The 15,733-nt window shown below is 49.7% G+C and overlaps 1 protein-coding gene across 1 annotated transcript; it reads right to left on the bottom strand.

Moving 5' to 3' along the window:
* Positions 1-1,240: 1,240 nt before the first annotated feature.
* Positions 1,241-13,782, bottom strand: SH3BP4 (SH3 domain binding protein 4). Its single transcript, XM_009959098.1, has 4 exons — positions 13,665-13,782; positions 9,050-11,412; positions 1,682-1,870; positions 1,241-1,465 (listed from the first exon to the last, which is right to left on the bottom strand). Exons 1-4 carry the CDS (start codon positions 13,780-13,782, stop codon positions 1,241-1,243), a joined length of 2,895 nt encoding a protein of 964 aa, XP_009957400.1.
* Between the last annotated feature and the right edge of the window lie 1,951 nt (positions 13,783-15,733).

Here is a 15,733-nt window from a genome sequence, read left to right as displayed (position 1 = left end):
GGTCATTCAAAAGACATGGCTATAAAACAAACAGGGAAAAAATAACGGGTGCTCAGTGCCACAAATATTTAGCTTGTTGGCACCAGGTTTATAGCAAGGACTATTTACAAGTGAAAACGGGACTTTAGGAGCCTCGAAGAGCCCCACTTGAAGTCCTCTGAAATCAATCACAATGAGCATTAAGTCACGCAGCGCACCTGGAACATCCCCAGTGAGCTCTGATTTCAAATTAGGAGAAACATTTTCTCTTTTCCTCCTGTGTGTACAGGGATATATGGATGGCAACAATTCCCTCCCCTTTTCCGCCCTCTTCCCCAGAGCAGGAGCATCTGGAGAGTTTGCTGCCGTGGCAGGGGGAGCCACTCTCACCATCCTCCTGGTCCATCTCCCAAGGAGGTCTCTGCTGAACCCCAAACCTCCAGCTTCTTCCAGAGACGCCCTGCAGCACCCGAGTGGGATGAAGTGCAAAGGGTGGCGGCCGCTTCTCCTGGTTAAAAATGGTACCCGTGCATCTGAAAATGGGCAACAACTATCTCACTGTCCGCAAATGAGAAAATGCATGTTCGCAGAGACGTGAAAATAAACCAAAAATCAACCAAACAGGTGACAGGGATTGTGAATTAAAAAAAAAACAAACAAACGAACAACAAAGCTCCTTTTTGGTGAAGATGCTTGTTGGGCTGACGACATCTCAAGGTCAGATGGTGCTTTACAGTCACGTCTGGGAGTCTGCCAAAGCCTGATTGTGAAGGGGGAGGGAGGGAATTTACTGTGCTTCCTCTTAAAATATGTTTTTACATGACTCACATTTGTCTCAAAACGGTAATTTAAAAGCAGTTTCTACAACGTAAAAAACAGACACGCTTCCCCCAAAGTGGTTACAACCTTTACTGCTTGTTACAAAAATTAGACTTTTATTTGCAAATGCCTAAAAAACGTGATCACTTTTGTAATCCCTCTCCACCCCCACTGTCCCCTTCAAAGTTTTTAAGTAAGAAATAGTTCAATTGGTGTCAATGCCATATGAAAAGCCATCCCCCTCTGGATGCCTTCCCATCAAGGAGAGATGTCTCCTGCTGGTTTCCAGTCCCGGTGGAGAACTTGCAAACTTTGGCCTCTTAAAATCCAGGGAGAGTACCCTCCGATTCTTTTTAAAGTCAACTGCTTCAAAAAAAAGGGGAAAAAAGCACAGAAAAAAACCCCAGCAAACGAGATGTGGACAAGAACGTCACTGTAAGAGCTAGATAGCAAAATCCTCGTGGTCTTGCGGGCTGAAGGCAGCTGCCCGTAGCATGTCCAAGGAGTTGACGAGGATCAGGGTGCCGGTGAGATGCTTCCAGCGTTTGGTGATGGGGTTCTTCATCTTGTCCAGGCCGGTGTGCAGCTCCTGGATTACGTCACGGTAGCTGTCACCCATCTGGCTGCTCCAAGTGAGAAGGAAGTCATACGCTGGCTTCCACATGGCCTGTGGTGATGGGGCAGAGGAGAGAGGAGATCAGAGCTGGGCCAGGCTGGACAGCTGCTGACCACTCCCATCCCTGAACAAGCACGTTCCCGAGAAAAAACACCCTCAGATTTCCCTAGCACCCTTTTGTCCCACAAGGGTGCTCCAGAAGAACGTGCTCTGGAGGTATCTACAACCCTAGGGGACCCATGTAGACCATGACCCATCTGCTCTCACCTCACTGTCCACAGTCCCTGTCTTGTCCCGGTGCGGGGCCTCGTAGGCATCCATCTGTTGCTTGGAGACTTTGGCGAGCTTCTCGGCAAGCTCTCTCCAGCGCTGGGCCACCTCCACGGCTGTGGTCAGCAGCACGAAGTCCTGGATGAGCCGGACAACCAGCCCCTGGCAGTCCATTTTCAGCAGGGCCTGAAGGACAGTGATGAAAACCAAACAAGAGAGTCAAGGCAGGTGGTAGATGGCAGATGACCCAAGGGACCATGCAGAGAAGTCCCTCGAGAAGCCACCCCAAAATCCTCCCACCTCCTTTCTAGCAACAGCTGGTGAAATTAGGGCACAAGGCTCGACAGAAGACTAATCCAATTAATTGAACAAAGCACCCTATATCCCTGTTCAACAAGGCTTGCAGCCTGGGCTGGTCAACGCAGCCTTATTTTCCAGGCAACCCCTCAAGATGTTCAGGCAACACCATGAGCAGTTTAAAGCATCCCAGGGGCTGAGAAGAACAGATGCCTTCAATCAAGGTAACTAATCCACCACTGACCATGCAGCTTGCCCCCCCAAGCCCGGAGGTGCACCTTCAGCACGGACAGGTGGGTATGGGCCAACTAGAACATTTTGGGATGGGACATGGACGTCAGCCTCAGGAGGAGATGGGCTGGGGTGAGACCCAGGTGAAGGGCCAGCTGGCAGCACTATAGGACCATTGCTCAGCTTGGGACGTTCTTGCTCTTCTCACCACCCCTCTGTCTTCCCATGCCAGTTCAGAAACCACCTCCTCCTACATCACTTATTGACCTAAAAGCTGGGATTTTCTGCAGTCACAGTCACAGTTTTCAAGCTAGCAATAACTTAGCCAGGAAAAAATGGAAGACCAGGGGTTAGATCCTGTCTTTAGGTACCAAATCACATTAACATCTGCTCAAAGCGGAAAGCAAGCCGCAACAGGGGAAACCCCACAATGCAGCCCAGGAAAGGAAGAGTTTAAGCAGCAATCATCAGCGAATAGGATCCCACCCGACAGAATCAACATCCCACTCACCAGGGCTCCCTCATCCTCTGCCAGAGCCCATGGACCACAACAGCCTCAGCAGCAATCCCTGCCCCTGGGCAAATCCTGCCCCGAACCTCAAGTGGCTACAGTGAGTGGTTTACATTACGAAAGGGCATCCCCTTTTTTTCAAACATGGAAATCACGCAAACAGACCCCACACTGTGCCTTGGGTGATAGTTTGCTGAGTACCCTCTTGTCTTCCTACAGCCAGATCCAGAGCCGTGGCACCAGTGGACTCAGGATGGTGGCTCTAGGATGGGTGGACACCAAGAGGTCAGTGTTTCAAGAGGGGATCCCACTCCAATAAAGGCAAACCAGAGCTCAGGGATGCAGGGGACAGGTCCTCAAGGCATGTGGAACATCAGCGAGAGCCCAAGGAGCTACACTGGCACACACATCCCCATCGGGAACATCACCTACACCTTCATAACAGCATGGGACTGGTTATTACAGAAACCATGGATGTGGTGGTCCCCACGCAACCAGAATCCTCCTGCGTGGGGTCCCAACATCCTTTCCTGGCACAGGGGGGTCTGGGTAAACCCTAGCTGGTTTGGCTCTGGGCCAGAAGAAGGGTGAAATCCTCGCATATGCGGTTTCACAGGGATGGTGAACATCTGAAACCACTCCAGCAATTTGCAAAGCAAATGTATGTTGATTTTTTCCCTATCTGTTTCCAGCTTAAAGCTGGACTGAATCTAATCACAGCTGCAGACCAGCATTGGTTTGCTCCTCCAAAGCGCTTACACCGGTTTCCTGTACTAGGAGAGAAGTAATAAACCCTCTTGTTAAGCAAGCAAGGAAAATACATTTAAATGAGCATTAATTTTGTTCTAAAAAGGGCATTAAGAAGCATATAGATCTCACACCTGTGCCATATCCACCTCCTCTCCAGCAATGCTACCTTACAGCCCAGCCCCAGATTCATCACACTCTCCTCTGCAGGCGGAGGATTGGGATGTTCCTAAGGAAGGGCAGATTTAGCATCCTCAAACCTGCCTTTCCAGGCTGCATCGCCTGCGTGCAAACCCTGGAACAACCTGATAATTTAGCAAAGCAGGCTAAATGAGCCACTCTCATCTCTTGCTGGAGGCCGAGCACGTCTGAGGCAGGAGGGAAGGAGGCCATCGGGAGCAAAGGGTGCCACAGGGGTTAACGAGCACAGAGCTGCAGGAGACTGATTCTCCTGTTCCTTCTGCTGCTCAAAGTAAACAAGAAAATGGCATCAAGTAAAGCAGCTGGGAGGCCACATAATCGAGAACTGTATAATCACTCAAAGCAACAGCTTTGGAAGAGATGCATTGCTCCCTGCAGCACAGCACGTTAACTCTGAAACCTACTGCTGGCCACAGAACCACCTACTTCCTGTGCTTTGCCCCTGGTGATTTGAGCTGGGGTGGCTCAACACACAAATTATGAGCTGAGGAAAACACAGGAGAGGTGATGGGAGGTGGTGATCGCCAAAGCCAGGTGGGGATGGGGTGCGAGAAGGACACACAACCACTAAGATTGAAGTCAAAGGGGGAATATCAGTGGTGACTTTTTTTGTCCTGGGCACAACTCACTCCCTCTGTCACAGAAAGACATGAAACACGGGGGGACACGGGGCTCCCCTGGAAGCCCTGACTGGATTAGCAGGGCTCATACCAGATTTATTCCTCCAGGAGGCACTTTTGGGATTACACTACAATTTCTTTCCATCCTCCTCCCTTGCCCTGGACAAGCCTCCCCAGATAGCTGGGTACACCCACCGTGTATCCATCCCTTGGTACACAGCCGTGCTCCCTGCTGAGATGTAACCAGGGCTGTGCCTTGCTAGCACCCTCCAAAACATTTATTAACCTCCTAGTGGCTCCGAGCCTGCTCCACCAGACTAGCACAGAGCAAAGGAGATGGTTTGAGATTCAAATCCCAGTTCAAAACAGCGTAGAAGAGCTTCAACTTAAAAAGCATCCATGGGAAGCTCAATTTGCATCCTGGCTCTGAAATGCAGAATCCAATTTCCCATCCTCTAAAGATGGAAACCAGCATCTGGAAGCAAGCAAGCCAAGCCAGAAGGAGCAGGCAACCCCAAAGAGCACCTGCAGATGCATGGCCACCCCTTCTCATGCCCATCACTACAACCTTCACGGTCCATTCCTGACTGCGAGCCTCCAGCCCTGCTCACTCTCCCATGCACAAATACGCAGCCTCCCACAGTCCAGCCCTGACCCCTACATGCTCCGGAGGGGCTGTCTTGTTTCATCCCCATCCATTGCAGGGATGTGTGCAAGGGCAGGGGTGCGACCCGACCATGGCAGGCAATGGGCCTGGGGTGGAACCATGCCATAGCTCCCACCTGGGACCTCCTCAAACACAGGGCAAAAGGTCCTACTGTCCCCAAGGGGCCAGTGAGACCCAGAGGGTGAGAAGATGCTCGTGCACAGGCTCCTGTCTCTGTCTCCATCATCCTCTCCAGGATACAGGTCAGGTTTTTAGCCTGAAGGAGTTGGCTCTGTACGAGCGCTCTCCAAAATAACACTTGCTTTAGGCATTAAACATCTCTTTTGCTTGCTTCTTTTGGCTGTCAGCACCCCCAAAATCACCAGTCACACACGCTTAAAATACTGCGCTACACCCACATGACCTTAAACATGGATTTTTTTTTTTTTTAAACCTAACACAGGCACAGGGTCTGTGGGGCAATTTCTGTTAACATGGTGCCTGGCTCAGTCTCTTGAGTGCTTAAGGCATCACTTCTGAAATGCCACCAAGTGCCATCAGCCACACTCCCAGGTGGCTTGGAGAAGGTACCATCAATGCAACTGCAGGTGGCTTTGTTTCGGCAAGAGCAAAACTGCACGGAAGCAAGAACACAGGGTCTGCAACTGCTGCACTGGCGACAGGAATCACAGAATATCTCTAGTTGGAAGGAACTCGAGTCCAACAGCAGTAAAGATTTCCTGTGAGCCTGGAGAATGAAAGCAGGTTGGCTTATACTGTCCATGGAGCAAGGGGCCCAACAACATGACAGCTGAAAGGCATCAGTGGCATTTCTGCAGCTTTCTATTAACTGACAGGGACACAGGGCAAGACTTAAAAGTGTGCGTGTGAAAAGACCTTGCTGGAAGCCTGCAAACATCTCCTTCTGTGCTGTGAGCAACTTGGCTATGCAAGGAGAAGCCACACCCTACAGAAAACATCCCCACCAACTCCAGCACTGCACAGTGTGGTTTCTTAGGGGAGTGATGTTCAGGATCTGTATGCGTGGTGGAGATTTGTTTCCACGAAGGCAGAAGCAGCGAAGGAGTTGGACTTTCCCTCTGGACCCAAATTCAGCATGGGGACTGTCATTAGCCAGCAGATTGCTTCAAGACAGAGGACCAACATGAGCAACTTTGGGCTCCATGCTCTGGGCATGCCAGCACAAGGTCCAAGCAATGGACACCCTGCTCTGCAGGACATTAAGGACTACTTGAGCCCACCAGCAGCTCTTGGGGGTCTGCACACACCAGGGACAAGCAGTGTATCTTTTTGTAGAAGAAAGGCAGCATGCAGATACCTGCAGTCAGAACAAAAGATAGAAAACAATGTGGGGGAAAAAAAATAATCCCAACATCATCTTCCGCATGATCTTTAGAAACAGCCTGGAGAAGAAAAAGCTCAGTTTCCGCAGCTCTCTGCTGACGTACCTAATGGCGTTCCCAAAAGACCCCATTGTTTTCCCAACAGCAGCGTCTGTTGGAAAGGATGATAAATGCAAGGCTCTACAAAAACACCACACTGAAAAGAGAGAAACGCTGTTTCTCACGACAGGTCTAACCCCAGCTCCCAAGGACTAGGTAGTGTAGTCACTGCATGGCCCAGCTGCAACAAGGCCATCCTGCATCTGTGCTCAGTTTTTTTTAGCAAGAGCATCTGTGTGCTGCCTGCTTTTGATGGGAAGAGAGGAGGGAGGGGAGAGGTAGGTTTCTCCTTCTGATGTGATGACTAACTTCTGAGCAACTTTCCCTCCAGTTACCTTCACACACCGCTGCCAGTGCTCAATTAGAAAAATAATAATTAAATGCAGATTACTTATTAACTAGTTATCATGACCAGGTTTTTCCACGCTTGGCTGCTGGTGCATGGCTCTGCCACTGCAATTTTGTGTACTCAACACTGAAGTCAGATAAGCCTGCTCGCTACTACTCTCTTCCCAGTCCCTTTGAGAGCAGGCAACCAACTTTAAGATGAAACGGCTGGATTAGAGCTTAATCAACCAGTCCTTCTTGCCAGCAGACGCCAGAAAGTGAGGTCATTTGTTACAAATAAAATCAGATTTAAACACAATAAAATATATTACAGATCCGTTATCATCCCTTGAAACTTTTTCTTTAAAAAAAAATGAGGCTCAATCTAATTTCTCCATAAGCTAAGGAGCATTCGATAGCAGCAAGGGGTTTAGAAGCAGCATCACCTTTCACCAGGGAGCTCAACCTTTATCAACAGGCTCAGACTCAAAGAATAGGAAACTGAGCCAACACTCACGGTTAGCCTCCAGTCAAGTGAGGAAAATAAAACCTGCTCTGTGACTCTGCACTCCAGGCATCCCTTGGGGAGCAGGATGTTTTCCTGCAGCTTATGGCCCTCCCCTTGAGTTAGTTGCTCTGTGAACACCCAAGAGAGCCATATCTTTCCCTTTGTTTCCCCACTGTGGTCTGGCATGGATTCTCCATGAGCTACAGACTCCCTGGGACCTCTGGAGACAAAGCAAATAGATAAAAGAAACATTTACAGGTTTGCAAAGCAGTAAGGCAAACAGCACAAGCATCCAGCAAGGGGAGCACAGATTTCATCCCATGGTTCATTGAGGCTAATGATTAAAGGAACAAACTCTCCCTTGGAGGAACCGTGGGGCCAGGCACCAGAGTTGGCTACCGAGGTGGGTATTCTCCCTTCCTGGATGGCCCCAGAAAGAAGAGAGAGAACCGCATATGACGGCCAGAAGAACCCTTCAACAGAAGCAGCGTCGGTGGTGTGACCTGGCACCTGAAAGTCAAAAGCTGAAACATTGCCCCATGGGCCACAAGGTGGTACCAAGGCACCTGGAACTCCCGGACAACATTTCCACGTGTAATGATGGGGTCTGTACTCTTCCTAACACCTTACGTCTCATACTTGATCCTCAAATTTCCCTCCTCTTATTAAGTTTGGGAAATGAAATACTTAATTTGGCTCCAGTCCTCTTCACCCAGACTGACTACTCGTAATTTCATTTTGCATGTTGCTGCATGAGCCCATCATCACCAAGCGAAGGTGTCGCTATTTCTCAACTCAACTGGCATTTTAAACCACATGATTCGCTGTAACTTAGTTATCCTGCTTCTGTGGGAGAGCCTGTTAAGAGGCGAGAGCTATAATCTCTTCCAGACATTCCATTATGTATTTTCTTTGGCTCACTTCCTATGAAATGCTAGTGACCACAAAGATGACTTCTCATAAGAAACTTCCTAACAGCATCCTAGAAATACCTGCAGGCAGCACTTCCCCAAATGCCTTTCAGGACAGAAGTAAGCCACACATTTCAATTTGCAAACACGATCTACAGTTGGACATAAAGCATCCCAGCTCAGAAGTGTCCTTGGTTTAGCTGCCGCTCAAAGAGAGATGGGGCAGCCATAACCTGACACTATTATAGAGGAATTTGAGGTTGTTTCATGAAGGTACTCTTTGCAGCAGCTGTAAAACCGCTCTCCAGCATGCTTTGACACACATAGTGATGCAGAAGTATGTGACCAGAGAGGTGGCTTGCCTACACCCCTCCCTATAGGAAAAGCTTTTCTGTTTCTTGCCCTTCTTACAGCTTTCCATCAGTATTCCCTTCAACGATGCATGCTTTGACACTGGGAATGAGGAGACCAGCAGCACTCAGGTAACTTCTCGAAGCAGGCATCATCAAAGGCTGAAATGTAAATACTCAGCAGCAGGGACCAGTCAAGTGCTATGAAAACTCTGGACCAAAATCACCTTGATCTTGAGGGGCTTCAGATGAGCTGCCTTCCAAAGCAAGCTTGTTGGCTGCCCTCACACAACACGTACCTATAGTATTTCACCCAGAGTGTCCCTCATTTATGGCCATGATCCCATTAAACCAGGAGCCCGCCAACATGTACAACCGCAGGGCTGAACTTCCACCTGCCTGCACTGAGCAGCCTGCAGGAAACCTTAAAGATGGACTTAATTTTCTACAGGACTTAATTTTCTACAGACTTAGGAAACTTCCACCTCCTGTACACCCTAATCACTCTGCACGACAGGGAACTAAGACCCCCTTTGTCAGACCTCAGACTCACCGTCATCAGCTCCTTCTGGAATGACTTCCTCTCCTTGTTCTCAGTGTTGTTGCAGTCTTCCTTCAGTTTCTCCAAGACAGAGGCCACTCGCTCCGGCTCACTGTCCAACTCTGCTCGGCAGAAAAACGTGAGCGGCAAGTTCAAGTACCCCAGTGCATCAGCAAAGGACCGCCAGCTGCTGAGGTTCTCCATGAGCAGAGTCCTCACGGAGGCGTAGATGTAGGTCAAGAACTTGCAGGGCCTCAGGATCTGCTCGAGCAACAGGCTGGTGGTGAGATCTGGCCCAGAGAAGTAGCTGGGCTTGACCTTCCCAACCACCAGCACATTTTTGGTGTGCACAAGGCCTATTTTTCCCTGGTAGTAGCCAATATACCACTCCTTGGTCCACAGCTGCCCTTTTAACCTGATCTTCTCCTCACTCAGGAGGGCTATGACGTCTCCTTTCTTGTACTCCAGCAAATAGTGGTTTTTGCTTTGTCTCACCACCGTCTTCAGCAGCTTGCCGTACTTCAAGCTCAACACTGGCCGGTCCTGAAAAACTGGGTACTTGGCCGTGGCAGCCAGAGGTGAAAGGATGATCTTTCCGACCTCGTTCTTCTTAAGGAACCGCCTCTGCCCTGTTGGTTTGATGGCACTTTTTGGAGGTGGCTGCGGCGTCTGGACGCAGAACTGGGTCAAAATGGCATCCTTGTCATCCTTGACCTGTATCCTTAGCGTGAAGTCTGACAGTTCGTTGGGGTCGTGGGATGCAATGGGGAAGATGAGGCGGCTGACTTTGCCCAGCTTCATCTGGAAGCCCCGTACAATTTTTGCTTGCTCGCTGGCTTTCACCTCGTAGTTGGTCATGTTGGAGAACATGCAGAGCTTCAGGTCCTGAGGCCGGGACAGAGCAAACTGGTGCTTACCCCAGAGCTGGAGGGCAACAGGAGCTGGGCTGTGAGACTGTCTTGTGACCTCGTTCACCAGGAGAGTCTTGGGTGCACATTCGTGCCCAAACATGGCCACGACAGTTTTAAAGGAAGGGTGAATGTGTTTTGGGCCATAGACACCAACCGTTATCTTCTTGCTGATATAATCCCAAACGGTGTAAGGGTAAAGAATGTTCTGCCCCTGGGCTACAGCTGCAATGTACATGCAAGGCTCCAGGTTCTCCAGCTGCACCTGGATTGTGTCCCCGTATGAGTAGCTCAGCTGCATTGGTGTGTACGGCCCCTCTTTCATGTCGCTCCGCAGGCACTGCAGTCCTACCAAACTCTTGCTCATGATGTCATTCTTTACCTCTGCTGACACTTTCATCTCCAGAATGATGAAGGTTTTCACCTCCATATTGCTGAGTTTGATCTGCAGGACCGGGCTGATGGTGCTGCACTTGTCACTGTTCAGCTCCAGCGGTGGATCCAGCACCGCTTTCATGGAGATCTGCTGTGTTTCTCCAGGGCATACATGGCCCTCTGGCACATGGATGCTGATGTTGGTGTCTGGAAGCTGAACGGCTCCACCAGAGCTATCCAGCTTGCAGACAATGTTGGTCTCCACCGGTTGTGTCTGACCCCAGCCAGGATTTTGACCAAGCAAGTCCAAGTCATGGCAAGACCGAGCCAGCTTCCTGTGGTTCAGCCACGCTGTCCTAAAATCTTCCCGGCTCTGGAACTGCTCAGGGGTGGGCGACTTCAAACCGCTGAAGAAACCCGATGATGCTGGAGTGTCGGACTTGGCCTGAAGAACAGACAGTTCAGACAAACTGTAGGAGCGTTTACTTCTGAAGAAGGGATTGTCCCTTTTCTCAGGCTGTTCCAGATCCAGCCTGTTTGTGGATGGGAACTCATCAAAAATGTTACCCAGGCTGCTATCAGCAACCGAACTGGAAACAGCTGAAGTAGGAGCCCCCGTGTCGAAAAGCAGCAAGTCAACGGTGATGTTGGAGATGGACTCTTTGTCTGAGCTGGGCACTGTTTGCAAATTCCCATTCAGAAATGGGTTTGTCTGGACTCCATTCAAGAATGGGTTGTTATTGTAGGCTTTCGCAGAGTTTCCCTTCACATCAGTCCATTCTCCAAGCAGGTCTAACTCCTTGACTCCCTCGTCAGGGCTCTCCGGTAGATTGTCTATCATCCCACTGTCCGTTAAAGAAGAGTTGCAGTAGTTTACAGGCTGGACGTAGGAGGAAGGAATGTAACCCATTTCTGTGGTGTTGTGAGCGTACCACCACTCACCTCCTGAAGTGTCTAAGACATAAAGGTGGTCCCCCTTGGAGAACTTCAAAGTGGTGAAATTAGTCGGACAGTAATCTTTGATTGCTATTACTTCCTTCGCATTTCCAAAGGACGTGGGATTGTCAACCAGCAAGGCACTAGGAGAAGGCACTGCAAAGTCAAGAAGAAAACAGCACTGTGAGCAATCCACAAGAGAGTCACAACTTGCTATTGTTTATTTCAGGTCAGCAATCCGTGCTACTTTAAGCGATGAAGTAAGGTAGTTTTACAACCTCTCAAACCTGCAGGTATTTTTTTCCCCCTGAAATTTTTTAAACAAAACCTCTCCCTCCGCTACTTCTGATACATTCACATTCCTCTTCCCCAAAGGGTTCATAATCTAAAGGGGTGGGCATCAACGTGGCTGGAAAGAGCAGTGGGAGCAGAGATAGGCAAAGCAGCAACTTGTTGTCCTCCCGACGCAGTCAAGTGCCTTAGCAACACGGACAAGTGCTAGAATGGCAGGCACCCCCTTAAATGTTCACATTTAAAATGACAGAAGTTAATTACAGGGGGTTCTCAATGGTTGCTACATGGGAAGAGCCATTGTCCTATCAATTTGCTCAGTGTTATCTCAAGCTCTGTGGCCACCAGCTCTTTAGCACTGCCTTGCACTCTCCATGCAAATAGTTACCTGTGCTGCTGCTGGTGAATGCCTCCTCTTCAAAAGAGACAACCCAAGGTAATGTAAACCAAAGCGAACTTTCATCACAGGCTAAAAGTCCTCTCATTTTGCCATAACCCCTCTTCTGCATGCGTGAAATACGATTCAGTGTACAAAACAACTAAGGGCATGTCATACTCCTACTTTTTCACATCACACCACTCAAAAAACCCAGCATCTCACTCCTTTTACAGAGCACCTATATTTCAAAGCTCCTTAACAAAAATTAACTCCATTTCTAAAGAAGGTCATGTAGCTTGAACCCTCAGAAAGCTGCACAGCATTGTCCTCCTGCAGTGCTGTTGTCATCCTAGCAGAATTGTCAATGTCCCTTTCAGTGGCACCATCTGAAAGTTCTTTTGCAAGGGGATCCCAATTACAAATAAAACAGCTGGGTGAAGCCTACAGATACCCACACTGCCACCATATTTATTGGTTTTGCTTTCACTTCCAGGACCCACTTCTGTAAAAAGCACTAGAAACAAGCTGCAGAGGACGTTACACCAATGTTCAAATGTGTTATATTGCTAGACAGACCTAAGAAAACAAGGAGAGCTGGATTTTCACCAATATGGATCTATAAGAGAACTGGGACAGCCCCTGCTTCAACAGGCTCAAGAGCTTTCTGGAGGGGAAAAAAGGGATTTAAAAAACACAGGAAGCCCCTAAAATTCCGGAGGCAAAGGGATGGCAGATCAGACTGCACACCCCTGTGGTCACTAGTGCAGGCTGGCAGCACTTCTCAGACATGGAAACTACAGGGCAAGGGAAGACACAGAGGAGTGAGGAAAAGCCTTTAAATACACACTAGGGATCAAATATTGAGAAGAGTTTGTACACATGCTAAAAACTCATTGTTAACCCACTTCCTCCACCAGCAGGTAGGCAAAGCTACGAAGACATTTATTCAGCACAAACCACGTATAAACTCTGCATTGAAACTACTGTGCCACCCTGATAGGAAGCCACCGTTAACTCGGCCCTGAAGCTGGAGTTGTCTGCAGGATGGGGCGTTTTTGGTCTCCCCATCCCCTTGGAGCAGACAGGCAAGTGTCCGTCCCAGTGTCTGCCCCAAGCCAGCACAGCAGCAGGGGTAACAGGGACGTGCTGAAACCAGCAAACGCCTTGGAGAATATGAGTAATTCCTATTTTCGCACTAAAAACATACTGATTTGCAGCAAGAGCGTTTGACGTTCGGGCCTCTTCTTGCTATGCCTGCAAAAAGAAATCACTTTTGTGCATGTTTATTTTTAAAGGCCCTCGGTGCACGCTAACTTCCACCTGGAGTTATTCCTTGGGATCCACTTCTGCTGGGGTAACAGTAATTCCCCTCTCACCTGAACATGGCTTTTATGTTGGGTAAGGCAAATACAGCTGAAGAAAAAGCAATAAAAGGAAGAAAAAGGATTATTCAAGCAACCTGCAAGCTCCCAGCTCCAGGGAAGTGGAAAACAAACCCTTGCAACTGCCTTGTTGCTGTCACCTCTCCTGGCCGCTGGATCTCTTGGTGTCAGGTCCATGCCCGTCCTTGCACTCATGGATGTGCTCGTCAGCACTTGCTGCTCTTCCCCATCAGCTGCTGTCTGCTATTTATTAACCAACCCCCTCCTGGACCCTGAGGGTAAGAGGATCCTCCCAAATTGAGGAGGGGTCATCGTCCCCACCCATCCCATGGGGGCCTCCACCCATCCCTCCACACCTTTGACGTCACAGAGGCTGGTCTCAGAGAAGCCCTCGCCGAGGTCGATGAGCGTCCCCTCCGACTTGCACCGTGGCAGGCCGCCAGAGTTGGCTGCCCGGATCCTCTGCGCTGCCATCTCCAGCCCACTGACCCCCGTGGTCCCAGGAAGTGCTATGCAGCCATGGCCTCTCCACGAGCAAAGCCAGCTGCAGGGACCCTGGTGTCACGCTGGGGAAGAGAAATGAACACTGCATGTCAGCAAAGGCTCCAGGTCCCAGTGTGCCACCCATGTGCCGACGACTCTCTCCCCAGGAGCATGCCAACCCTGTGGTACCGACATAGGAACACAGCCTTGTGTTCTCCTTAAAGCATCATGAAAGACAATCTGGGTGCTCCTAGCAAGGATGGCGCTACCTACAAATCACCAAGGCCTTTGGATAGCAAGGACAGCCTGGTCTTGCACAATGCTACTGGTGGCCACAACCCTGTACAAAGCAGCCCTCTTGCCTTTAAGAATTATTTGGGGATATGTGGCTCCCAGGCTCATAAATTGGTCCTTCTTCTCATTTCATAAGAGCTTTCAGAGCATTTGCACGTTGTTGTGATACATATTTATAAAACCATCAAGCACACAGGTGCTGTGGGAGCCCAGCGCAGTGGTTAGTGAGCATGGCGGGCCCACAGGACCAGGCTTTTTGCACATACAACTGGGTCATCACTCTCCACCGCAGCACCGGGATCTCCTGGGATGTGGACTGGCTCTTCCTGCTTGCTCCCTCCATCCCTCCCTTTGCTGCACCAACTGGGCAGGGACCAGGCAGAGAAACGTCCCTTCTTGCACTGGCTGCCTTGCTTCACTCGAGGAAAAATAAAACTAAAGGGTTTTTTCCTCTTTTCTTTTCCAAGGAACACTTGCAGAAACACTTCCAGAAACCCCCTGGAAGAGCAGCTACATCAGCATGCCAGAGCCTAGGGGAAAATTAACCCATTTCCTGCTGCCTGCAGAACACACCAGCACTTTGACTGCCAATGTTGCGGCTGATGCAAGCGCTGGCAAGACCTCTTCTGATGTCACACATGTCCTCTGGAGCTTGGAGGGTGGCCAGAAAGGTCAGAAGCACGCAGGCAAGCGTGGTGCCTGTCTGCTCGCTAAAGGCAAGGCTGGAGCACAGAGCCTAAGCCATGCTTTGCTCCTCCAGGTTTGCACCAGGGAGCAGGTATGTGGTCCAACGTACCTGGCATCATCATGGCAAGCCCTGCTGTCCAGCATCCCTACATCCTGCTCCCTACAAACCTGCCACAAAACTCCAGCCTGGCTGCACAGTGCCAACAGCTCTTAAAAATAAAGCCTTGTGCAATTAAAAGTTATATCCAAATCCCTTGCTTTAGTCTAGTGCCCAAAGGGCTTTTCATCCACTCCTAACACTGTTTTCCTTTTCTCCCCCTCACATGCAATTTTTTTTTCTCTCCCTCTGCTTGAAAATCAGATCAAGGAGAAAATAACCCCCAACCCCAAAATCCTTAGGTGGGAATATGGAGCTGATGAATGTGAAGACAAGCGTGGGTTGCTTTGGCTGCAGCCAGCTGTTATTAAACCAGCGGGCCTCTCTCCACCAGCACTGGTGAGGAGAAGCAGCAAGCCCTGAAGGATTCAGTGCCCTTTTCTGGAATGCAGTAAGAGGAAATTTGCAGGGGAGAGCCTGAGCAGGAGATACTCCAGCCTGCTTGAAATACTTCCCAAGCCATCCCCTGGGCCGGTATGCCAGGAATGCGGTTAGCTGGAAGGGATGCACCAAGGTCCAGCCAGAAAAGGGAAGGGAGAACTTGTGTGTAAACACTTTTCCCTTTGAGAAGAGTGTTGTTTCAGGTCCTGCTGGGAGCACTCCAAGCGGAGAAGGCTTGGCAGGCATTAAATACAGAGAAACCAGGCTTTGAGTCAAGACTCTGCTTATCAGAGGCAGGCCAGGTAAGACAGGGGACTTGGAGCTGCTGTCAGCAGCAAGAAAAAGCAATAAGCAGTCAGCGGGAAGCGAGGAAGAGAGGAAAGATACTCTCATTAGCTAGCACGGTTCACCACCCATCCAGCT

The sequence above is a fragment of the Leptosomus discolor genome, chromosome 5, assembly GCF_034619465.1.
Source record: "Leptosomus discolor isolate bLepDis1 chromosome 5, bLepDis1.hap2, whole genome shotgun sequence".
NCBI classification, from domain to species: Eukaryota; Metazoa; Chordata; class Aves; order Leptosomiformes; family Leptosomidae; genus Leptosomus; species Leptosomus discolor.
Note: the sequence above shows the minus strand (reverse complement) of the source record. Positions and strands in the feature narration are given on the sequence as shown.

What these genes read in the sequence shown, in the direction of transcription:
- SH3BP4 (XM_009959098.1), bottom strand. Translation starts at nt 13,782, where the DNA reads ATGGCAGCGCAGAGGATCCGGGCAGCCAACTCTGGCGGCCTGCCACGG. An exon ending in TCCAGAAGGAGCTGATGACG is followed by an intron (nt 1,871 to 9,049) that starts GTGAGTCTGAGG and finishes ACTGTCCTTCAG; the next exon opens with GCCCTGCTGAAAATGGACTG. An exon ending in CAGGGACTGTGGACAGTGAG is followed by an intron (nt 1,466 to 1,681) that starts GTGAGAGCAGAT and finishes CCATCACCACAG; the next exon opens with GCCATGTGGAAGCCAGCGTA.